Source organism: Ambystoma mexicanum, chromosome 1p (assembly GCF_040938575.1).
Source record: "Ambystoma mexicanum isolate Mex_15411 chromosome 1p, UKY_AmexF1_1, whole genome shotgun sequence".
NCBI classification, from domain to species: Eukaryota; Metazoa; Chordata; class Amphibia; order Caudata; family Ambystomatidae; genus Ambystoma; species Ambystoma mexicanum.
The window spans coordinates 260,618,562-260,645,766 of NC_090921.1; the positions used below are offsets into that span (position 1 = coordinate 260,618,562).

The 27,205-nt window shown below is 43.9% G+C and overlaps 1 protein-coding gene across 1 annotated transcript in view; it reads right to left on the bottom strand.

The window, feature by feature from the left end:
• Positions 1 to 243: 243 nt before the first annotated feature.
• LOC138498460 (histidine N-acetyltransferase-like) overlaps positions 244 to 27,205 on the bottom strand; it is a 63,301-nt gene continuing 36,339 nt past the window's right edge. The window contains exon 3 of the mRNA XM_069622371.1: positions 244 to 2,184. Within this exon, the coding sequence (XP_069478472.1) occupies positions 1,636 to 2,184 (549 nt within the window). The 3' untranslated portion in view covers positions 244 to 1,635. The remainder of the gene's footprint in view (positions 2,185 to 27,205) is intronic.

Consider the following 27,205-nt stretch of genomic DNA (forward strand, 5'->3'; position numbering starts at 1 on the left):
AATCAATTTTAAAAAAGCTGCTCAATTTTAGATGAGAGAGGTGAAGTAACCAGGCACGCAGTAAAATTGATTTCTCTGCTCCTTTTTACAACCTGCTTTGGCAGAATGGTATTATCTCTTGTAATCCCACTCTGCACTGGCATTACCACCCAGCAAAACTAATTTCCATATGATCAGAATTCAGAAATTATCCTGTAATGAGGCCCCAGTGCTTTAGGAGAGAATACTAGTCAAAAAATAGAAAGGGAAGAAAATATTTGGTTTCAACTCCTTGGTCAACCCCCTATCCTTAAGAATTTTCACCTGTTAGGATATGTGTGGATATGTCTCTACTCCAGACAAAACACACTTATCATGGATACCCAATTTAAAATTAAGAGCTTAGACTTTGGGGTATTAATGCATCAGAATATGAAGAGAAACGGCTGCAAAAGACAAATCTACACAACAGTGGATATTGTCTAATCTTGACAATGGAGCATGGCCTAGATGGGTCAATCGAGAAGAACTAAAGAATAATTTGATGATGAGGGTGGAGAGTTGAGGGAGGTATGGATGGAATGCATGATGGGAAACAGGGCTGCAAGATGGAGGCTGAGCTCACGTGCACTAAATGATAATGCATCTATATAGAAAGTTATCCGAACATTTCAGAGCAGGATTGGTCAAGGTCTGTTCAAGAGATTGTCAGGATGATCATGCCATTTGATTGCATTCTGAGTTCTCGCCTGAACAGGAGGCCATACAGACCATGGAGGACAATGGCAGCACTAGCCCAATGCAAGAAAACATTGATCAAACCTAGCATGTCGTTCTGGCTGACTGGATGCTGCTAGATTTGTTACAAGGACATGGGATTTATTTCATTGCATTTTTATATCTATCTACAATGACAAATACTCATACGATGTGAACTTTTCATTAGGGGAATATGATGGACTTAATTCGTGAAAATGTTGTCCTCACCGGCCTTCTTAATGGCTTGCTTGATTAATATAGGTTCTTTTAGATTCCTGTATAGACATCTGATCATTTTATTTCAACCAAGGCTATACTAATCCAACCTCTCCTGGCACTGCTCTGTCATTACTTCAAATTTTATTCATTTTTAGGTTTCCGGGGAGTAGTTCACGCTCTGTCTTTTGCGGTTTCATACCATTTAATTTCTTCCACGACAGATCATCTTTGGATGATGAGGATACTTGGATGAGTAGACGCCATGTGAGGTGGCAACCAGAACAAATGTATAATATCAGTGTCTAGTGGTGGGATGTTTCGGTTAAACATGAGATCAGATATGCACACTTCTTTGAAGGCGGTTGGGAATACCACTTGGAGGAAGCTTCTTATTTGGTAATTATTCCAGACGGATGCTATCTGGGTGAGTCTATCAACACTCCTCATATCAGTAAATCTTCAGTTATTATATATTTCTGCATATGGTAATGCTAACTACTGCACGTGTTAATCCGGACAAACTATCTGCCAATCTTTTAACGAGGAACCAAATGCAAGGCCAGCATGCCGCTACACAGCTGCCTTATGTACCACTTTCAGAGTCTAGGAGTTTACTTCTATTTTCACATCCAAGATCTCCTGGATCTGCATGGTCTATTAACAGTACTTGAAGGAACTTTATATATCTTTCTCCATCAATAGCTGCTCCTTCATAAGAGCAAACCTCTTGAAGTCCTTGCAGAAGGAGTCCATTGGAGAGAATAAGGGTTTCTCCATGCACACAATTATGCCCAAAACACCTCCTTCGAATATCTCCGACACCTGTAATAAGTGGGAAAGTAAATGTATCTTCGCACTTCTTGGGTCTGTGCCGAAGAGATCAACTTCAAATCGATGACAGTTTTCCTCAAGGGGCACCCTGATTGGAGGCGTCCCCAGGCTCAGGAAGTTGGGATCCTCAGCTCGGTCGGCCATCCAAGTGAGTGCTTTGGTGAGTAAATAGTCCAGGTTTGATCGCTTCGGATAGACAGGCAGCCAGTTTTGGATGAGCATCCTTGCTGGTAGGAGCTTCGCTATTATCACCTCATTCTGGTAAACTCTCAGCACATCCTTGGCCTCCAGAGTCACTGGTGGCTCGAAACACTCACCCTCCTTCTCCATTGTAGACATCAGCGTATGGATCAAATCCTGAACTTCTCCACTCTTCAAGGTCAAAGTCAGGGCAGCCTGAAGAAAGTAGAGAGAGAGTTTCACAGCCTGTTAGACCGCGGCACACCACCCCATTTTAACATTCCCCATGCAGTTGGAGTAATTTTAATTCACATCACGGTGATATACCTTCTCTTTACACCTCATACATTGGTCAACTCTTCATACACTCCCACATGCCCATCCTCACTGTGTCTCTCTCTGCCCTTCACTGTGTCACCACACTTCCATCCTCTTCTCCTCTTACCCATTCCGTCAGTTGTCTCTTCTTACCCTCTTCCACTCTCACTAATCTTTGTAAGACCTATGGTAGCCCATTGGCAACTCCAATGACAGGGAACGTGTATTTTTGTGAAATGCTATTTCCTCAAGTCATAGGGAATCCTCTGATTTGCAACTGGGTGTCCTGGACATATGATTTGTGCTATATTGTATAGGCAACAATATAGGAGAACGCCATTTTCAGTTAGCTCTTTATTGGTTCAATTTGGTTGTGTTCATGCATCTCCATGCCATGTCATGCCTGGGTGTAGAATTGCTATATTGGAGATGTTATTTGTGTTTAGTCCTCAGCCCAGGCGCGCAGTCGTTTTTCGACATCATAACTAGTGTACCCTAGCTTTCGCAGACATGGATGGCCATGTTAATCGCATTTGATCGTCATTACAGCATGCCCTGTTTAAAAAAAATATATACCAATGTTTTTCATGAATCCACAGGAAAGGATTGTGCTGTTAGTTTAACTTGGGCCTCATATTAAAGATAGCAGTGAATTGGACATTTCCACCAGACATATGAAATGTGTCAACATTGGTCTTGTGGAGAAGAAATCCCTATTAATTTGACACAGTTTAGTAGGTGAAGATTTGGTACAGCTAAGATCCTAGAAGCTGCATCACAGCTCTAATCATCGCAAAGTAGGTCATTCAGGCTGATGACTCCTGTGTGCTGAGGAGATTGCTGCAGGCCTCCGGGCAGCTAATGCACTGTTTTATTTTACCAAGCAGGCTCATTGTGGAAAGTATCCACTCAGAACACGGACTGCCGTAATGATCCTTTAGATTAAGCTACCCCCACCGGCAAACTTGTAGTTTTGTGGTGTGGTAAAAGTGCCAGTCACAGAATTACTGTACCGCAAAACTTGTACTGAGGCCAATAGGTTGGCAAAATCATATGTCTTACATGTTTTTGTGAATCCATGTGCACACACTTTTTTATTTTACCCAGCAAAGACTGTACCTATATGCTGTCGAGTAATTTAACCCTGCCCCCACCCACCTTCTACAGAATGCAAACCTGCAAAATCATCTGCCTTCATTTAGGAGATCCTCTATAAGTGCCAACCCAAACTGTTTTGTGGGTATGGCGTACATTCATCGCCCGTTTTATTTTCACTGCAGTTTTTGACACACTTATTTTACTGAAAAAATATATGGGGTAGGGTGGGGTGATTCGATAATAATTCGATGATTTATTTCGTCAAACGATTTTCAGAAAATAACACCACCAAATATAAACAGGCGAAGAATGAACATAGAACCGTTGTGTGGGACTGATGCCTTTTTATGACCATGATAGAGTTCTTGGGGCCCTGCACCTTGGAAGGCTGAACCCCATTTGTTCGGAACACACTAAAAATGCATAATGCAAAGTTATAACTGTGAGGAGTGCACGCGATGCCTCCAGCCTAGGAATGGACACAGAATATCCCGAAGTAGAAGGGTGTCAGAAGTATAAAGGAAGGCTAACCTAGGCATCTTGACCTGGCAAGGTTGTCCAACTCCAGGCCTCAAGGGCCGGATCCATGTCGGGTTTTCAGGAGACCCCACATTAATAATCATGAGGTCCATTTGCATACAATGGTTCTAAATATATGCACATTTTTCCTGATCAATATTAATGAGGGCTATCCTGAAAACCTATCAGGATCCCAGCCCTCCTGACCTGGAGTTGGACAACCCATATAACTGCACATATAACTGCTTCAGGCCACAGGACCACCTCCAAGCTCCTCCCTCAATATTGACAGGTATGTTGACATAATAAGGTATAAGTTCACTGCATGCCACAAGGGTCAGGCGCAGGCCAGGCCAAGAATCGGCAGCAAAAAATAGAGGTCCTCATATGTCGATCTCTTTTCTTTACTCTTTGCAACTATATTTTTATATAGTACCAGGGAATAATATTTGACTACACCTCTTGCGACTTGCCAATATTAAAACTGTCAGACATATGAACTCTAAAATTGCCTATATTTTGAGTGGGCGACCATTACCAAGCGGCGGCAGAGTCACGTACAAAAAGGGAGCAGGGCTTAAAGTCTGGTATATATGTTTGTGTACTTGTAACCCAGCCAGTGGGGAGAAGGCAGGCAGCGGTTGTCCAGAGGATTTAGCTGAGGGAGGGACCCAAAGGAAGGGTAGGGGGAGGATAAAAATGGACCAATTTAGACATAATAGCCCCCTCACCTATTATCAGATCCTGCAAACTACTCACTGCTAAAATACCTACCTCTAACTCCCGCGCCTTAACTGTTCACTTAATCTATAACCTCCAGGGCCCACTGGCACTTTCGAGGAAGATATTATGACAATATTATCTGACAACACCAAAGCCTCCTCACAAATACTATTGTTAGGAGATTTTAACTTAGGCGTTAACAACCCTAATGACCAGCAAGCATTAGCAGTGTCCAACACCCTGAACAAATTTGGCCTCACCCAAAGAGTTACTCAGCCCACCCATGACTAAGGTAGAACTCGGGATTGGGTAGCTGATCTTAATTGCGAAACTACAATCACGTCTATAGTACCTCAATCCTGGACAGATCACCATCTACTGTCCTTCACTCTCTTAGCCAATACCTCTATAACTAAAAATAACCTTACAGCACCTCCACTCTTCACTAGAAACAAATGGATGATTACTGCTGACTCGATCTTACCTTAGGCAATCCCTATCCTTAATTCTTTGACAGACACCGTGGATCCAGGCACACTAGTAGATGTCTATAATTCCACGAACACTAAAGCTCTAGACACCATTGCCCAACTCAAAACGCGCAAAGGCAAACCCAGAGCTCACCTGAACTCATGGTTCACACCTCAACTAAAAGCCTTGCGGGCTGAAAAAAATAAAATTGGAACACCTCCCCACCGAGGAGAATAAAACTAACCTGTTGAATATCTCAGCTAATTATAAAAAAGAGATATTACTTACCAAATGTGAGGCCTACAACAATAGGATCAACAAAGCTAGCTCCAGCACTATGGAACTCTTTGTTATCCTCAGAAAAATGGAGGACCCTATCCCCCCGACAGACACCTGTCTGAAGGATAAACTCTGGTGCACCAACATGCAGAATGCCCTTTCCAACAAAATCGCCACTCTCCAAAACAAAAAAAGCTGACAAAAAAGTGAACCTATCCAATATAGGCACCACCCCTATAATTCAAACGCATTCCGCTAAACCACCTCAATTTTTCAAATTCTCTAAAGTCTCTATCCTCGAGGTACAGAACATTATTGCTTCACTTCAACCCTTGTGGTGTCAAGGAGATAGCTGCCCTGCTTAAATAATTAAAGAAGCAGCCAGAGACCTGGCACCTTTCATTTCAGAATGAATCAATGCCTCCTTTTCATCTGGGACTGTACCCAGCAACCTTAAGGAGTCATGGGTCCTAACCCCCCTAAAATAAAAATCACTGGACCTCACTATTCCCACTAATTACAGGCCAATTACAACCATTCCGTTTCTACTAAAGATACTAGACCCGGTAGCTTACATCCAGATCTCAAAATACCTAGAGACCAATCACCTCTTAGGAGTTCGACAATCTTGCTTTAGACCTCAACATGGCACTGAAACAGCGTTGATTGATCTAAAGTCCCAGATTGATGAACTTAAAGACAAAGGGAAAACTGCACTGCTATTACTATTGGAGCTGTCTGCCGCCTTCAATTTGGTGGACCACAAAGTGGTATTCAATCACCTTGCCTCAGCAGCCTATTTCTCCAAGGATGCAATAGCATAGATCCAATAATTTCTAAACAATAGGACCATGAAAGTCTTCTCCCCTTCAGCGGCAGCTGACCCCATCCCGATAACATGTGGAGTACCCCAAGGCTCTTGTGTGTCACTGACAATGTATAACATTTTCACAAAGCCTCTGTTTGACGATCTTGATCATCTGGGGGTCACCTACACTAATTATGCACATGACACCCAGAACCTCATACCTCTCACTGGAAACTATGAGACTGACGTGGCCCTAGTGAATAAAATGTACTTAATCATTCAGGCCTCTGCCTGAATGATGATAAAATGGAGCTCCTGCTACTAGGTACCTCAGCTAACCTCTACAAACTCGGAAACAAATATGCTTCCTTTATCATTGACGGGAATAACATTAAAGTGGTAAAAGAGGTGAAATCGCTAGGTTTATACCTAGATTCAGCTCTCAACCTACGTAAACAAGTAAACGCCACAGCCTCAGCAACAGCTTATGCATGTAAGTTGATACGGGCATGCAAACTCTTTCTCTCTAAAGAGAGTTGTCTTATCCTAGCCAGAGCCCTCATCGTGTCAAAATTTTATTATTGCAACGCACTCTACTTAGGTGCAAGTAAGTACATTGTAAAAAACTCCAAAATCTTCACAATAATGCACTTAGGACTGCTCTGAGTATATCGAGGAGAGAACATATTTCTGAGACAAGGAGACAGAATAAATGGCTTTCCATAAAGGTCAAAATTCAGCTTAAAACAGTGTCCCTAACCTACAAATGCCTTCATCATGCTGCCCCATTATACTTAACCGAGAAATTTGTCACAAAATCTTCATCATGCCTCACCTGGTCATCAAACTCCTCTTGCCCGATAGTTCCAAGGTACAAACTAAAAAAAGAAGGGGACAGCAGCTTCCCGGTCCTGGCAGCTCAGCTTTGGAACACACTCCCATCCTCTCTAAGAACAAACCATTCCTTTCCTAACTTCAGGAGAAAGACTATAAGCTGGTTGACTGAAAAGGACCAATGATATGCATAGGATAGTTTTTCACCCTATTGTCAACTACTTTACAACAATTATCAAATGTACCATACTGCATTAGCTTTGTTCCTGTGTACGCCTGTTCCTGTTCCTGTGTATGCCTGTATATATGTATGTATGCATCTATTGCCTGTAACCTCGTTTATGCTAAGTTGTAACCATGTTCTGCAATGCACCCAGATACCACCAGGTTTGGTGTGCTATATAAATCAATAAACAAACAAGTAACCAGGGGAGGAAACAGTGGGGATCAGATTGCCCAGTTTCAGGTTAGGTGGGGAGTGGATGCTGTATGGACCTAAGTGTTAGGGAGGATTCATTCCCTGAAGTACTGTAGATGCGAGGTGACGGGTTGGATGTTGATGGGGAAGAAGTTCCAGATTCTTGGGGCATAGACAGAAAAGGCCTGTATTCAGCTTTTCTGCTTGCAACGATGGAGTTTAAGTCTGCACATGTCCTTTTTTTCTGGTGGATCGTAGGCCTCGAGAGATGTTAAGTTTCTCAGTGAGGTAGCTTGGGGACTTCAGGGTGTAGATTTTGCAGCAGGATTTGAAGCTGATATGGACTTGCAGCGGGAGCCAGTGTAAATCAATGAGGGTCGGGGGGGATGTATCCACATTGAACTATATTGCATTTACAAAGTGCAAGCTTATCTGGGAAGAAACAGAGCTTTGTACTTTGGGGATACACTCAGGTTGTTACAAGTAAGGGTATGGAGGTAGCAGAGGAACTGGGATGGATAGGGGAAGCAGGGGAGAGGAGGGGAGAGGAGAACTCCAAAAGGGGGAGAGTTAGGGTTGAGTGGAGTGATCAATGATTGGTGAGAGGTTCTTTGAAGAGTAGGGACTTCAGGTCCCTCCTGAAGTGAAGGCCTTTCTCTGTAATGTTCTACATCAGGAGAAATTCCTGCCAGGAGCCAGAGTCTAATTGTCCTGTGTCCAGTGCCTACCAACCCTCTCCATAGTTCCTGCAATCGCTCTTCCCATCTACTACTTCTGTGGGATCATCCTGCATTGTGAGAATCCAAATCCAGATATCTTCACCCATCCAGGGTTGACTGCTAGTGCCTGCACTGACCACCAGGAGAAGATTCATATCCATGACTAGTGAGCTGCTTGCTGCAGAGCCAACAGAACAGTGTGCACCGTTGTTCCCAACATAATCCTGTTAATTGAGATTTTTGTTTCTTCCATTCGGAGTCCAGGGGCCAGGTTGTCTATATGTACTTAAGCACGCCTGCTCTCAGTAGAAAATCATTGGGCATGTAGTACACTTAATAGCTATTCTAGCCTTCTCCTGGGAGGTGGAGCTTGGGCACAGGAGTTCTGTCTGGGACCCCCCAGACACATAGGACTGGTAGTCTGTAATTATGTTTTACAGGAAACCTACATAGCACCGAGGCAAGGACTGGAAAGGACCACTTTGCCACAGACGTCTCTTTCCTTATCCTCCCAGCGTTTTTCTGATTTGCTGAACTTTGCTGCCTTACAAGAGGTGAAAGACTCTAAGGACTCACATCATTGTTATATATATATAGCCTAAAGAGACATACTAATTGCTTATATTTTACTTGTTTTAGGCGTTAACTATTGACCATGCCCCCTTTTTGGGCATTTGCCATAAATCTGAAACGTGCACGCACCAGCGCGTGCGCACCGAGGCAAGGACCGGAAAGGACCACTTTGCCACGGCGTTGTGTGCTCGTGTGTCCAGCCCACTCCTTACTTAAACAACATTTTAACATTATCGAGTAGAGTTTTTAAAGCTCAGTGTAACTGGACGAGTTTCATATGAGTGAAGGTCTGTGTTTTGTGTTTGAATTTGTTTGAACTTGCTATTGAAGATTACCAAGTTTACCAAGTACGAGTGAGCCGCTTGTTAGGCATTGTTAGGCATTGCGTTGCTTTGTGCTGAACAGCATTTGAACAGCATTTGTATCCACAATTATACGTATGTTGCAACGCTTATATTCGCTAAAATCTGACATGCCTGCTGACCTACTTGTACCTCAAAAAAGGGGAGGGGCGGGGGGAATGTAAAAGGAAGTGGCTCCATGCGCGTATCGCGCAAAGTTATAACGCTCACACCAGTAACTCTATGCTCTTCCCTTACTCCCTCACGCGATATTTGAAACATTTTCCCTGACACCTTTCTACCCCCCCAACTCTAAATGTGCCCCCAAGTCACACCAATTTACAGACAGCTATACCTCTGTGCAACCTTGATTCAAGGTTGCAAGCCTCTGACGCTCTTAGCGCTGAGGCAGAGTTGGAGATTGACACTGAGACCGAAAAAGTTCCAGTAGTTTCAGATGAAACATTGTTGGGAAACACTTGGGTACCCCCTCGCTTGCCTCCAACGGAAACCCCGACACATGGAATTGTTGATGAGAGTCCTGATACCAGTCATGTAATACCTGATATCTCATTGCATGCTGATGCTTATGAGCTCTCAAATGAATCCAAGACTTGCTCTGCCTCAAGCTGAGCATAAATGGCTCGGTGTTTCCAGGGTCTCCGGCTGTTTCCTTCGTACACCCTACCCCACGTAGGAGTACAGCCCCTCGATCTGAGCCCCGTGCAACGACTCCAGTGCTCCCTACTATGGTAGAAATTACTCTGTCAGCAGTAAATATGACCATAGCAAGCCTCTTTAAATTGTTTGAAACGTTAGAGTCAAAATTGACAAGGCAAACCGAGCTGATACAAGACATTTCTAGATGGATTGCGGATGAATTAGCATAAAAAACAAACCAGCACTAGAAAATGAAAAACGAGGACATAATATCCCATTTGCAAAAATAACTGAAGCCAGCATGCGAACTGTGAATGATAATCTCACAGCTGTTCCGTTTATTGAAAACATTATACTACCCGTGCTACCTACAGAGTTGGTTTCAGATCCACAAGTAGATCCTGAAGTTGAAATTGAGTCAAGAAAAAACAACTCTTGGATTAGCATAGAATAAAAATCACAGGAAAACATACCAGAGCCAAATCAAACACAGAATGATGAAGGACATTTTGAAATCTTTGCTAATAACAAAAAAGCGCAGCAGTCCAAACAAAAGCTCACAATAAAGATGCGAAATTCAAGACTAGGGCGAAAGAAACAACAACAAGCGTCAGTATCCTGAAAGAACAAAATAAACAGAGTGACAGAGAATAAATTGGATGCTGACAAAGATTGCTGTGAAAGGTGGGTGAAAATGCTCCTACCACCTCTTCGGGAGATCACACATTAAAGCATCCACCCTTAAATGACCTACTTAATGTATTAAATGAACACCAGCAATCTGCCAGTTTGGAAAATGAGACCTATCCCACAGTAATCAAAGATGTTCGTCCAAAAGCATTGAAAGAACAAAAAACTGTGCAAGACTCATTGACAATGAAAAAACGAATTAATGATTCAAATAATGACCCGTATCATGAACAACGCAGGCAAGACATTAGAAAAGAAGTTGAAGCATATCTAAACATCTTGAAAATAAAGAAAACAGTGTGTGCAATCAGCCACCACAAGAGCCGCAGAGAGCTACTTTGTCTGAAGCACCTTTGAGCAAAAAACAGCTAGCAGTGGTTAACACTAATATGGAAAATAACTTCAGTCATAGTGATACGAGCGTTGAGCACTTGTTAATGAATCAAATGAACCAAACGACAACAATATATGGAGAACCATTTTTCAAGCCCAATGAAGCACTACCCAGTCAACAAAGAGCATCCAATCGAGAAGCCGTGGATGCATATATAAATGCTCAACAAAGAAATGGTAATTTAAGAACACAGCTACCTGATAAGGCCAGCTCGGGTGCAACGTCATCCATGACGAAAAACCATGAGAACCAGTACCCAGCGCTCGACATGAGAAACCCAGAATCACTTAGAAACCAGATTGATCCCCACAAGATAAGCACCCAACCCGACTGCTTCGTAGTACACGAGAAAAGGGTGGGATTTGCTTCAATACCAACTGAAGACACGACTCCCAATAGTCCAGCACAAGCCTCAAGACATTTGCTGCAAGAACAGACTCTCATTGAAATGTTGATTAGATCGTGCTTAGATGAATACTTTGGAAAGATGGAACCCACTTATGGATTCAAAGGACCTCATCAGAACAACCCAATGACATTGCTTACTAACAGTGCTTTAGGACAAATACAACAGAGTCTTGAAGAATGGCCACAGTGCTTCTGTCCTAAGGAGAGCAATGGACAGACCACGGATATCAAAAACCAAAAGCCTCGAGACAAGAACTTAAACTACTCAAATAAAGCTAATAAAAAGGAACCAGCAAATAAAACAACTGAAAGGAGATATTCATTGATCATGAAATGTCGTGCTGCCCTGTATGCCACATTTGTCTTGTGCAGAACAAGTGTTCTGAACATATTTGGAGACATTCCTGAGCTGGAGGATGTATCCACCACAGACATCGACCAGATTGAATTCCTGAACAATGAGGATCTGTCGATTGTACGATTATGGTTAACATCGAGAGTAGTGCTGAATGCCCTGTGGAAAGCAAAAATGGAGATTTTTAAGTTGGGATTCATAATCGCCCAAGATCTGCATGCAAGAGGGCAAGTAGAACAGCAATCTGTCCAGGCTCCTAAACATATGCCTCAAATTTATCAAACAGCTGCATCAGAGTCCATTATGCACCACATAGCATAACAATCAGCCATTTGTGTCCAGAAAATCTGCCTTGCCTCCTGGAACACCCGTGGACATAACCACCTACAGCAAGAGAAAGGAAATTGTTTTGAGGATTATGACATCATAGCCTTACAGGAAACATGGCTGAGAAACACTCCTCTTTGGAACAAACCCAAGGTTATATTGTCACCAGCAGCCAAGGCATCCACAGCCAGACCCACCTCAGGATTGCTAGTGGCAGTTAAACTAACTAATGGCCTAACTGTGAAACCTTGGGCTGCGCCGAATGATTTCCTCCAGCTGGTCAAGATTAATCTACAGAACTCGTCCTTTGCTCTAATAAATATGTACAGGAATCCAGCGGGCATTACAGACGATGCATTCTACTGTGCTTTGTCATCACTTCTAGATCTAATTTTGGCCACTTCAGATATCTCGGCCACCATTGTTCTAGGGCAGAGGGCTTCAAACTGTGGGGCGCTCCCCCCCAGGGGGGCGCGGCCGCCTCCTATGGGGGGCGCCAGAGCCCAGCATAAAATGTGTTTAAAAAAAAAAAAAAAACACTTTTTTGTTGTTGTTTTTTTAGATTGGAGGAAATGGGAGGGGGAAGATCACATGGACCATAAAACTGTCTTAGGTGCCAATGAAAACATGGCCAGCAGTTGCAAATGGTTATTCAGTCCTTTAGTCACAGACTGAATAGTACCCAAGGGGTTGTTTTTTATTCAAGTGTAAACAAATTTTGATATTTAAAGAATATGTATTCAGCAACAATGGTCAAAACGGCTAGATGCATAGTGAAGCAGCTCCTCAAACTGGCCCACATTGGCCAAAAAAAGTGGCCCGTTTTGATTGGCCTACACTAGCATTTTGCATTTTTTGTACAGTTATCGCCCTATTGCCCTATAGGCCAGTCCAAGCCTCCCGACTCATCCATAATGGGTGAGGAGGCATCCACCCACTGGCCACCTCACCCATTATGGAGGAGCCGAGGAGCCAGCGCAGTGAAACACTGAGCATTCCCTCAGCTGCTTTATCCAGCTGAGGAAGTGCTCCTGGGCCAGCTGAACTGCCAAAGGGAAACACTGTTTGCCTTTGACAGTTAATTTCCCCAGCCGCACATGACCACTGAGACATGCAACGTTGGGGGTGTTTTGCTTCGCCAGCCTTGCATGGCTCATTGGAAATGCTGGCTGGGGCACTGCATGTATGTATGTGCGAGGGGGTGCTCCTGCGCCTCCTCGCACATACGGGCAGAGCAACCTGGAGCGGGGCATTATAGCAACCACGCGCAGGCCCCTGCAGAAGGTACGTTTATGGCGATTTATTTTTTATTTAAATGTGTATGGATGTGTGTATGTTTGTGTTATGGGACTGTGGTGGGAGCAGGATGGGCGGCAGCACTGGGATAGTGGTGGGAGTAGAGTGGGGGAGAGCCCAGGGTCTGTGCTGGGAGTAGGGTGCGGTGAAGGCACGCAAAAGTTCATAGCGATTTCTACATACTGTCCATCCAGTACTTTTAGGGGGGCCCGGCCTGCCTAAACTTGGCTCAGGGGGGGGGCCCGAGCCAAAAAAGTTTGAAGACCACTGTTCTAGGGGATATTAACTTAAACTGCATATCTAGCCAAAAACAAAGAAAATCAGTGCAAGTTGAAATGTGGATTCGATTTATGGTAGATAGGAATTTCAAACTGGCCAATGGATCCCTCCCAGGAGATGTACCCCCGAAGAACACCTGGCATCATGGCAAATCGAGCAACATCATTGACTACATCTATGTAGATGAAAATCTATTCAGTCAAGCCACTCACTTCCAAATTGTAGAACAATCTAATAGCGACCATCATCTGCTCTCATTAACATGGCCGTGGTCCTTTCAGAAAGCTTCTAATTCCCACAGAAGAATGACACAAAGTGTTATGGTGAATAATGCTAAATCCAGATTCAGATGGACCGACAAAACTTTATACATGCTAGGAAATGACCTAGATGCCTGTGGGAAAAATGTAATCTCTTACATCGGCACCATGAACAAGTATAGAACGGCAAAAATGGTCATCAGGCATTCCATCACAAACATCAGTTTTACCAGGAGGTAAAAGATCGAAAAGCGGCCTGGAGAAGAGAAAAACGTGCAATTCAACTATTACCACGCGAGCTTCAAGCTCAAGCTACTAGAAGAGCAAAGACCAAATTCAGAAATTGAACTCGTGCAAGGGCGGCTTTTAAGTTTCAGGTGGACAGTGAATGTATGCTGCGCAGTATCAATAATAAAAGTACTGCTGAAATATGGGCTTTACTAAATAACGCCCAATACGATAGACAGAATCATGCCCACATCAATGGTGTCCCAGAATGGCAGTGGATACAACACTTCTCAGAATTATACAGGGATATTACCAACTCGAATTTAAATCACGAATTCCCCAGAGCAACTACATGGAACTTAGAGTTCTCAATAACATCTATACGATAACTAATAGTACGATCAAGTAGTTCCAGAGCTGCAGGACCGGATGGGTTGAGCAATGCAATGTTCAAGGCAAATCCGAATGCTTGGTCTCTCATCCTTGAAAAAATCTTCAGAGCAGTTATACATACCAAAAGCTTACCTGACTTCTGGCACACCTCGATTGTGGTGCCCATCTTTAAGAAGGGTAACAGATCTAAGCCGTCCTATTACAGGCCCATTGCCTTGCTCGATGCACCGGGCAAGATCTTTGCAAGAATGGTGCTCCAAGAATTGAATTCTTGGTCCAAAAGTGAGAAAAAACGGGACCCTAACCAAATGGGCTTTGTTCCAGGTATGGGCACTAGTATAAATTTGACATGCATAAATGCTATTAAGAGTCAAGCACGAAGTACTAGACAGCCCATCTATCTGGCCTTTGTTGATTTTAATGCTGCCTTTGATTCGGTCTCACGATCGTTACTTATGGCTAAATTATCAAAGGCAAATTGCCCTGAAACTATGAAAGACATCATTCATCGACTACATTCACAAACGTCTATACGAATAAGACTGATTGCAGAAGGGCTCCTTTCTTCAGCAATTAAAACTGCTAGGGCCTAAAACAGGGATGCATAATGGCATCCGCGCTATTTAGCTTCTTTATTCATGACATTCAAGAGGTTTTTGCAGGACAAGTGACAGATGCCCTGAAATTAAATGGTATGTCCAGAACTGCATTGTTGTATGCGGATGATTTAGTTCTATGTTTTAAGAGTCCGATGGGGTTACAAACATAATTAACCCTTTTGACTCAGTACATACAGACCAACCTATTGAGTATAGATCTTGAGAAAACAAAAATTGTAATGTGCGCCCTGAAAATAACAGCTCGCAACACAAAGGCTTGGACCATACAGAACACCACAATCAATGTCGTGAGCCAATATGTTTATCTGGGCATTACCGTTGATATGAGTCAACGTAATCAGGGTCATCTACAAGTATTGCAACAGAAATTACAAACCTCAATATCTCAAACGAAAATCATAATGAGGAGGTACGGCAAATTTTCCATCTTACCGGCCTGGACCCAGAAATGTCCAATACCCAGTGGATAGGAATGCCAAATTGTTTGCTCCATCGCCAATAACTTCAAAGTCATTCTGCAGGAAACCAGCTCCTTTTCATTGGAGCATGGTCCCTACGTCCTCGTGCAGTCATTGTTTTCGATACGAAATGTATCTTGATGGGTGAAGACAAACGCCAGATATAGGTAGACCAGGACACACAGATGCTTCATGATTAGCTAGTACCTGATCAGGAGAAACAGCATAGAGTAATAGAGTTTTGGTGTGTTCCTGTGCAATGAGTCATCCAGTCAGTCTATCAAGCTCCCAGACCTTTCAGCAGCTGACACCATGTACACCTTAGACAGCGTGTTTGGAGCCACTAAGTCAACTGCAGAGCTAATGGTGAAGTACTATGCCACTTGGCTACAACCCAGAAAGGACATTTTAGAGTATTTAGCCAGGACCAAGCCAACACTACAGCTGGCATTCCAATGGAAGAGGATAGAGCCACATAGACTGAAACTGGACCAAGAGCAATGCCGCTGATGCTCGTTCAGCTGCAACTGAGAGGCCGAGCCCAGAATCCACCATCCTTTCAGCATCTGTTCTGAGAGTTGCATACCCTGGAGCGAGACATGGAGGACACAGCATGCCATCCTTTTAGCTGGCATGTTAACCACCTCCCTTTGTGCTTGGAGCAGCAGGGTACTGATGCTCGACACTGTGAGGAGAGAAGGTTCACGGTTCCGAGTTATGCTGATGATCCGCCACTTCTCGCAAGACCGCCTAAGTCCCTCCAGATATTGGTGGATGGCTCATGACCCACCTGGAATTTATGTTAATAAAGAGAAATGTTTTGTCATGTGCTTCTCAACCAGCAGGCAGTATGATCCGATGGTTTTTATCGGGGACCACAAATTGTCCTTTTGTAAGCACTTTGAATATTTAGGGATCATATTTAAGAGTCAGCTTACCCTGAAGGTAAACATTGATGCCAGGAGATCATAGATAAAACAGGCCACAGACTGACTCTTTAGATTAAAAAAAACTGAAATACTCTTCAGTGTCACATATGCTAACAGTCTATAAGGCGAAAGGGATTGGTGTGGGCTCCCACGGCAGTGAACTCTGGGACATGGAAAACATGACGGGATTAACTCTCAGGGAAATTCTTTTCTCTCTCATCTCCTGAAAGTGTTCGTATTGTCTGCAGCCTACATCACCCAGCTTGAGACTGGTATGGTCTTTATCTCCGATACCCTTAGGCTAAAATATGTCCTTTTTTAGTTCTCTGAAGCTAATTTTTTATATATTGGGCTAGCATTAAGGAGGATCTCTGCCTTCAAGGGTCTAGGGTACAGTTGCACCGACCACTTTTGGGATGGCCCCCTACCTTGATTTTGCCAATAACCCATACCAGAGGTCCCTACTGACTAGAGGAAGGTTTAATGCAATCCACATCAAAGGAGTAACCACTAGATGTGCCGGAAACTAGTCCACATGTGCAACCTGCGTCTGCACCGCTGATGAAGCCCTGGACGATTTGTTAATTTTCTGTCCTATATACAAGGACTTTCAGAGAACTGAACCTGTATGATTTTAAAGACGATACGGCTATAGGCATTGGAGTCCCGACTTTGTACTATTATTATCAATAAGAGATGCAACCAGTGCTTTCAAAATGGCCTGATTTTACATTTGGCATGGAATAGAAGTACTAAGCTTGATGGTGTTATTGTATGACACTGTGCACTATTGATGTATTTTTCCATTGCTGTTTTTACGAATGTTGTATGTTCCATAACACATTTTTATGTGTATTATGGATTGCAATATATCCGAACTAAACTATTTAATCATTCATTCACCTTTGAATCATCAGGTGTCTAGTGTGAGGTTCCCAATATCAGTTCTCCCCAGTCTTCTGCCCTGAATTAACTTAACACAAATTCAGGAGTACAGTCGGAGGTGCCTGAGACACGAGTAGAGGGTGACAACTTGTGGCATCCTTTTTTTCTTTTTGTTAACTTTATTTGCATCTGGTTGCAGCAGTTTAAATGTATAGCTTTGTGCAGTGGTAATAGAATTTCTTTCAACCCAATAATCTCCCCTCTCCCCCTGAAATCGTTCTAGCAGCTTGTTCCCTTTCATCTGCATCTGTTCCTTCTTACAGGCCCTTCCGAGTGATCCTAGGGCCGCAGGGTGATTCTCGCTTGTCGTGGCTGTAAAGTCAGGGCTGGGAAGGCCATGTAATTTTCCAGGACTGGGTCCCAGCAATCCGTAAAGTAGTGGAGTGCCCTTCTTTGGCCGCCGTGACCTTCTCAGCTACCCCGGATGTCCCAGACCTTGGCCCATCATAGGGGGGCGCGAAGGGGCCTTCCCAGGATTTCCAACTGCGCGCAAGTGAGATCTTAGCTGCCAGTAACAGATGGGTGATCAGCTTTGCGGTTCATACTGATCTGGGGTAGCAGTCTGGTAGCGGGGTACCCAGGAGAACCACCTCTGGAGTTAGCAGAGGTTTGCGGTGGGTGATGGCTTCTATTGTCTGAAGTACCTGTTCCCAAAAGGATTGTGCCAGTGGGAATTCCCACCACATTTGGAAGTATGTTCCACGGGTGCCGCATTGTCTCCAGCGGTTTGAGTCCACTTGGCTTTTGACATAGTGCAGACGTTTCGCCTGGTAGTACCATTGATACAGCAGTTTGAGTGCTCCTTTATTGCTGATGCACCTGGAGGTAGAATTGTTTCTGGACCAGATGTCGACCCATGTCTGGTCCTCGATGTGGTGCCCTAGACCATTTGGCCATGTATGCGGGTCTGATGACCAACATGCCCTCTTGTAGTAACTTGTAGAGTTTTGGTGATGTGACCTCTCCTGGGGCCTTCTAACAACGAGAGTTCCAGGGGGATAAGCTTCCTAGTAGCTCTCTGTTTCATTAATGGCTTGGATATCCAATGACACAATTGTGCGCAGGTGAATCTGTCCGATTCTGGCAGGTTGAAGCGGGTTTTACATTCCAAAGGTTTAGAACTGATCCATCTTTAAACAGCTGGGAGAGGGTTTGCAGGTCCCCTTGGATCTAGTTTTGGAAGTTTGCCACCTGTAGCCCCGGGGCAAAGTCCGGGTTGTGGAGAATAGGGGAGAGAGGGTACAACCCCTTGGGGATCTTTTTCTTCTGTAGTGAGCCATCCCAGGTTCTTAGGGTGGCCCTTGTTGATGAGAGGATTGTTGGCCATTGTCTGCGTGCTGCCGCTGAGGTGTGTAGTATGTTGCTGAATCGAATCGGGCTCCTAGCTCGTTCGATATTAACCCATTCTGGGGTATTCGTGGGGTCAGTCCATGCCAAGGAGTTTGTCAACTGGGACGCTGTGTAGTAGTTGTGGAGGTTGGGTACTCCCATCCCACCCCAATTAGATGCCCCCGTCATCACTTTCTGCGGGATCCGCGCTTTGCCCCCATTCCATATATATCAGAAGACTTGTTTCTGCAGTTTGAGGAGGGGCTTTAGGGGGATTTTCTCCAATAGCGATGAGCAGAGGTACAGGAATCTTGGCACTAAGTTCATTTAGCATGCTGTCACTCTACCCAGCAGTGAGATCTCCTGATCCTCCCATCTCTTGAGGTCTGCCTTTAGGCCACTGAACAGGTGGGGGAAGTTCACTACATATAGCTTTTTGGGGTCAGCCGAAAATGTGTAGTCCTAGGTATTTCATTGTTGTACTCCATTTCATTGGGCAGTTAGAGCAGAGGAGATGTAACATCTCCTTTGATGAGTTCACCCCCAGCGCCTCCGACTTGGTGTAGTTGATGGAGAAGCCTGCCACTCATTCGAAGGCCTCCAGCTCTGCCAGAGCTGCCAATAGCGAGTTTCGGCTATTAGTGAGCGACAGCATCACATCGTCAGTGTACAAGGATGCCTTATATTGTTCCCCTTTTACTGTCATTCCTTTGATGGAATTGTTGCTGAGAACTCTTTGGCCAAAGGGTTCCATGATTAGGCCAAAGATTAGCAGAGAGAACGGGCATCCTTGCTTCGTTCCGCATGCGAGTGTGATGTGGGCTGATTTATGTTGATTTACCTTCAAAGTTGTTTTGGGGGCGTTGTAGTTAGCTAGTATCATGGTGCGGAATTTTGGGCCAAAATGAAATGCTTCTAGTGTTAGGTACATGAATGACCAGTTGACCCGGTCAAAGGCTTTAGCTGCGTCTAGGGTGAGTAGGGGCAGTTCTTGGTATTCTCCTGCTGCTATTTCTAGTAAGTTCAGGGCTTGGCAGATGTTGTCTCCAGTGCTTCTCCCTGCAATAAAGCCTGTTTGGTCTGAGTAATTAAGCGTGGTGAGAGTCCTCGCTAGCCTGTTTTCCAGCACCTTGGTATAAATGTGCGCATCTATGTTGAGGAGTGAGATAGGTCAACAGGATGTGCATTCCCTTGAGTCTTTCCCGGTTTGAGCAACATAATGATGGTGGATTCTTGCATCAATGGGGCCACTGAGCCTGTCTCTCAAAAGGAATTTAGAAACTCTGTCAATGGGCCTGTGAGGAGGGAGCTGAAAAGTGTATAGAATTTGGGCGAGAATCCGTCTGGGCCTGGGGCTCTGGGTCCTGTTTCACTTCCTCCTTTGAGATTGGAAGAGCCAAGGATTTTCTATCTTCCTCCAGAATGTTTTAGAGGGCGGCCTCCGCGATATATTGCTCTTGTGACTACGGACTTCGTCATGGTGTTGATTAGATGTGTGGTTGCTAGCTGCTGTTTAATTCCTTCTGTGTATTGGGTGACCTATCTATGGTCTTTAAGGCTGGTTCTCTGATTTTGGCCCCAGTGGGTTTTGGCTAATTTCCTGACTAGGAACTTGCTGGCTTTATTGCCATGTATGTAGTAGCTCTGTTTAGTTTGCGTTAGGGATTGAGCGGTCAGTTCCGTGTAGTGTGCTTCTAGCTTGTTGCGGGCTACTCGTGGTGTCCGGGCGTCTTTCAGTGATCATACCTTTTTATGATTCTTCTCTGCTATGGCTGTGTCTTTCTCTAGTTCTCATAGAGAAGCTCTGCATTTGATGTAGGCTGCTGTGTGAGCTATCATCTTTCCTCTGATGACCGCCTTCATTGCTTCCCATCTTGTGGCAATTGAGGTGGGGCCATTTGGGTTTTCCTTAAAGTTATGCTGGATGGCTGTGACCAGGGCATTTCGGTCTTGGAGGCAGCTCCGGATTATGGATGCAGGCTGTCAGGATCACCAGGTCATGATCCGATAGTACGATTAGCATGAACGTGGATACAGTAGTCAATGCATTAAGCAAGGGTTCAACCGTATCAACTCATTCACTCAGGATCAGACATTGGTTACGAATACAGAACCCACCAGACCAAGTCTGGAGTATGTACAGTTCATAACAAAATATTCAGAAGACCATTGCATGCTCTATCGCCTATTAAGCAAACATTGGCATTTGTTGAGACTTGACCCAGACCTTTTGCCATATGTCTTGGCTACACCCAAACTCATCTTTACTCTTAACAAAACATTGCGCAACAAACTCTGCCCTTCGTTCTTACAACCAAAGCCTACTCATGCACAGCCTTTAACTTGGCTTCCACCCAAACCTGTTGGTTTTTTCAAATGTGGTCTATGCAATTTTTGCCAATATGCCCTTATCCAAAATACATTCAGTTGCCACCATGGTTTGTCAATTCACATTTCCGATTTTATCAATTGTAAATCGAAATTTGTGGTGGATGCCATTTTATGCGTATGCCGCAAATTATATGTTGGTTCTACTATAAGAGAACTGCGAGTCCGCATTCGAGAACATTTTGCACACCTGAAGAGCCAAGATCCGAAGCTGCCACTGCTCTGCATTGGCAACAGAATCATCAAATGGATTCAGTAAAAGATCTTAAGTTCATCGGGCTCATTCAAGCGCATTCCCACCCAAGAGGCGGGGACCACCAATTACTTTTACGTCAGCTTGAGGCACGCACCATCGCCAAAGTTCATTGTACCAGTCTTGGTCTCAACACGGACACGGAACTAAATGTATTTTTGTAATGCTTTATACAATGCTGGTGAATATTTCCTATACTTGCAGCAACTGCATTTTCATTATTCCTTGTTTGTTTTCATGTATTTACATCTAGTCAAATTTAAACAACCAAGACCATCAGGAATCTTTGCCAGTATCAAATTGCTCATCCGTCCCTTGCCGTCATTAAACATTCCAGAGATTTTTGATTTTTCAATTTTAATTATTTTATTTGTTTTTATTTTATTTTTTATTTCGCATGCACACTGCCATTACAGCTTATTATGCATTAGACTTTTATTTAATATTTAATAGTTGTGTTAACACATGTAGACATTGTCTAGGGCACAAACAAGATGCAAGCGCTTGCCTTACTTAATACAAGGACTACCATTACCATAATTCCTTGCGCTAAATTTAACCACATGACTGTCACGTGACACATTGTTAGGTTCTTTTCTCTAAACACATGGACGGAATGAACTGCATAACACTGATTTCGTGAAGCGTTTGGATTCTGGCCACAGTGGGGAACCAGCCCCTGAACCTACAGGTATGGGCTTGACAATACTTTCAGAGTATCTCACTGTGAGCCTTATTCGTACAAATATTTGTTATTCGACCTACCTGCGGAATTGGGTTTTGATACATTATCTTTTTTGTGGCAGTTGCAACGTTTGAACAAACTCCCATGTTCTGCGAATGTACCACAATGTATCAGTAACAGAGACTGCTTCAGGTATCGCTGTCCATTATTTTTACGCATTTGGATATTTTTGACAACCCCTTTAAGTCATATGTCGATCTCTTGTCTAGACAACTCATGTCTTGGGTTGCTCTGTTTATGTATTTTTCAGTTATTTGCGGTTTATATTCTTGAGGAGAATCAACTACTTTAGAATTGGCCCATATATCTGCCCCTAAGGAGGGCTTGGGTTTTCCAACTCAGTTTGAATAACATACGGTAAAACATTTATTCATTTTAACATTTATATCACACACGGGTGACAATGTAATAAAACATTTTACCACCATGAGGCGCATGAGGGATGAGCATTTTGATCCTTGGCACAATAGTCTGTTACCTTTGCACTATGCGTGTACATGGGATTAATAAATTGTTAAAATGTATCAGTTGTTTATTCATTTAGGATTCAGGCTTATGGTGTTTTCTCTCTTTTTTACATATTTATTTTGTTTTCATTATATGGACATTCACATATGGACACTTCGACCGCGATTTTTGGCTCGACAACATATGGTAACAAATCAAATGTTTTTTTTTATTTTACTCCTTATTTACTTGGGATATGTTTCACATTGAAATGGTTGCTTTGCTCTTTGACAGGATGTAATGTCCATATGGGCTTTTTTCTTTCTTGGTTGCAGTTCTCTTCTTTAACTCTGGCCCCCTCCTCTTCCTCTGCTGGTTAATTTTGTTTATATTTCAAAAGTTGTTATCCTTATGGCATGATTATATATTATTTTGCTGTATTGGAATGTATATGAATCATACCAACACCACAGTCTTGCCTTGAAAAGGACCCGTTGTTTTGGGTCGAAACACGTGTCAGCAGTCTTGTTTTTGCAATCTGTTTCAACAGCGTTTTTTTGACTAAAGAATCTATTGCTTTGGACTCTTTGTTTCACTGTATTTTTTGTCCAATAACACATACAATTTGAATAGGATATTTACCATTCGCTTAGGGCTGCGCAATCATTTAGAGGTGACAATTTTCAAGTGAATGATCCGATGGTACTCTCGTGCCTATGCACACTTCATCTGTGAAGGAGAGGAGTTGAGGGCTGGCTAACAGGTCTATGTGAGATGAGGTGTGGTGCACACGGGAGAAGAAGGAATAGTCTTTAGACGTTGGTGATAAGACCCTCCACATGTCCACCACTTCCAGGTCTTTCAAGAGTCGTCAAAGGCCTACGACTATTTTAGAGTCTCTTGACATGAGGGGACTAGACTTGTACATCAGAGGGTCCAGGACACTATTAAAGTCAACCAGCTTTAAATATTTGTTGCATGTAATCATCAGTCAAAAATGGGCTACCCTCAGGATCAAGGATAGTTGACAGTGGGACAGTGTGTAGCTTCCCCCCCAAAAGTGTGGGTTCAAAGTTAATTACGTGCCAGTATGTGTATAGTCATAAATATGTTTGCTGGCATTGTGCCTTTTGTACAGCCCAGGATCCCCTAGACTGTATGTATTCTGCTCCATAGCTCCCTGGTGTGACACGCATGGACACTTACTAGCCTCCTACTAGCCTCCCTCGCTCCACCACAGATAGGAATTCAGGACTTAGAGCCAGATTAGCTAAAATCTATGAACCCCTTGCCCGCTCATTGCCCACCAGACAGAAACCTAAGCCGCTGCAGGCCCGACCCAGCCTATTCACAAGAAAAACAAGCTCACCGCAGAACGCTAACTCTTTACCCCCATTCAATCCCAATCAGTGCATGCCTGCAGTCACACAGGACTATTGCCATACCACCACCATTAAAACTACAGTTAGCCCCCAGATTAAGGGAGCCTTAATTAACGCCAGATCGCTAGTAGCCCATGCTACAGAAATTGCCGACCTGATCCTAAAAGAAGACCTTGACTTCTTAGCCATTACAGAGACCTGGCTTCATCCGGCAGCAGGCCCTATGCTAATGCTTGCAGTTCCAGACAACCACACTATCATAAGACAAGATCGGCCTAACCTCAGAGGTGGAGGTGTCGCCATCATCCACAAATGCAGCCTCCCCATGAGACCAGTAACAACTCTCAACGTCCCTTCCTGTGAATTACTCACAGTCAAAGTCCCTCTTACCAATGCCCAAACGCTCAACATCCACCTGATCTATATCCCACCAGGCCCAATAGGTACCTTTGATGAGGATGTGAACACTATTTTAGCCAGTAACCTTAAAAATACCACCCAAGTACTTTCCTTGGGAGACTTTAACATGGGCTACAATGACCCGCAAGACCAAACCGCTAGCACCATAGTCAATACCCTTACCGAACTAGGCGTTGTACAAAGAAGCATGGCACCTACTCATGCCAAAGGCAGAATTCTTGACTGGGTGGCTGATTATAATTGCTCTGCTGACACCACCAGTATTGCTCCCCTAACTTGGACCGACCATTACCTGATATCGTTTATGCTCTCCACCATTCGACCCCCACCGATCATTAGGGCTCCCCCCATACTTACAAGAAACAAGAAGAGTATCACAGTCGAGAGACTCATCCCTAACCTACTCCAAACACTTAACTCACTCCCTGATAACTTTGACCCAGAGACCTTAGTCAAAGAATATAACAAAACTATGGCTACCACGCTAGACCAAATTGCCCCCCCTAAACTGAGACCAAGTAAACCCAAACTGCATCTAAACAAATGGTACACACCATTCCTCAAAAACTTAAGACAGCAAAAAAGAAATTGTGAGGCCACCTGGAATAAATTCCCTTCAGTAGCAAACAAACTTAAACTCTCCAAACTTTCCACCCTCTACAAAAAAGAAATCTACCTGGCTGAAAGAACCTCCTTTGATGCACGCATTTCCCAAGCGAAATCAAACATGAAGGAACTATTCTCTATCCTTAAAGAAGTTGAAAATCCCATAGTATCACTAGTAACTTGTACTAAGGATAAAACCTGGTGCACAGACATTCAAAATGTCCTTGCAAATAAGATTGATACCTTACAAAACAAAATCTCTCGCATAAAATCCTCCATAAGCTATATGCCACCATCTAATCTACCCGAGAAACCTACTATTAGAGAATTGACCCGCTTCTATTTCTCTAAAGTAACCACACTTGCAGTAGAAAAAATTATCCTGTCCTTGAAACCTTCCAACTGTCAGGGCGATCTATGCCCGGCTCAGATCATCAAAGATTCAACACGCAACTTCTCCCCATTCATCACAAAGTTAATTAATGCCTCCTTCACTACTGGTTCTATCCCTATTAATTTAAAACAATCCTGGGTACTCCCATTACTAAAATAAAAACGCACTCCACCCAGCCACACCTACAAACTACAGATCTATAATGACCGTACATTTCCTCCTCAAAATCCTGGACAAGATTGCCTACGTCCAAATACAGAAATACCTGGAAGAATACCTCCTTCTAGGTTCCAGACAATCAGGCTTTCGTCCCCAACATGGGACCGAAACTGCTCTTATTGACTTAAAAGCACAGATCGATATGCTCAGAGACAATGGCCAAGCTGCCCTACTTCTCCTGCTCGACCTCTCTGCAGCATTCGACCTGGTTGATCACTCTGTCCTATGCACACACCTCCACACTGCGGCCCACTTCTCGGCTGAGGCCATCACCTGGATCAGATCGTTCCTTAACGACAGGACCATGAGGGTCTTCTCACCCTCAGCGGCAGCAGACCCCATACCCATCACTTGTGGCGTGCCTCAGGGATCCTGTGTTTCCCCTACACTGTACAATATATTTACCAACCCCCTTTTCGATGATTTGGATCATCTCGATATCACCTACACCAGATCCTCCTCCTGCTTTCTGGAGATTATGGAAATGATTTGGCCTTGCTAAATAGAGTGTACATCATCATCCAGGCATGGATGGCCACACATGGACTATGCCTGAATGAGAAAACTGAACTCATTATCCTGGGCACGACTACCAGCTTAAAGAAATTGGGCCCTGCCTACTGCTCATTCTCGATTGATGGTAACAACATCAAAGTGGCACAAGAGGTCAAAACGTTAGGCTTCTACTTGGATTCCAAATTCTCCTTCAACAGACAGGTGAGCTCCTTGGCATCTTCCACGGCATATACATGCAAATTGACCTGTGAAGTCAAACCGTTCTTGTCCGACACTAGCTGCCTCACCCTCGCTAGAGCCCTTATACTATCCCGTCTGGACTACTGCAACACCCTCTACCTAGGATCTCTTAAAGCCACCATTAGTAAACTACAAACTCTTCAGAACAATGCTCTTAGAGCGGCGCTAGGCATATCCAGACAAGAGCATATCACAGGACACAGCCAACAGAACAACTGGTGCCCCATCAAATATAAAGTCACCCTAAAAACGTTCTCACTCACTCATAAATCCCTTAACAACGCGGCCCCGATCTATCTGATAGACAGATTTCACAGACAGGCCTCCCTGGGACCCACCAGAACAACTTATAAAGACTGCCTCTCTGTCCCGAAGTTCAAACACACCACAATAGGTGGCAACAGCTTCCCTGTGAAAGCTGCGAAATTGTGGAGCTCCTTGCCGCCTACGACCAGAATGGACATGCCATACCATAACTTCCGTTCCAAGGTAGTTATGGCTGAATATGTAGGCCCATCATAATCAGATGCCAAGCATGTCACACATGCGCCTCCTACACACATTGTAACCATGTGTGCCACTTGTAGATATGTATTATGTTGTGTACCTCATTGTGTTGTGTATATATTTTGATGTTGTAACTTAGTCTCGCAAATTCATGTAAAGGCTGCGCCCTGTTACCCTAGGGTATGAACGCGCATTATAAATAATAAACAAACTTTAATAAAAGGTGCCAATTATCATAACAGAATGAAATACTATTGGCAGATTGAAAAACCTGACCCCTCTGCCTGGAGGGCCTGCCTCACACACTGCTCCACTGAATTGAGGCCCTCCACTGACGCCCTCTGCTGACTGAAGAATAACCTCGGGGCTCCATACCACAAGGCACTCCCAAAGCCTGTGGGAGCAACACACTTGACACCACGGCACAAGGCTGCCAGCTCTGACAGTC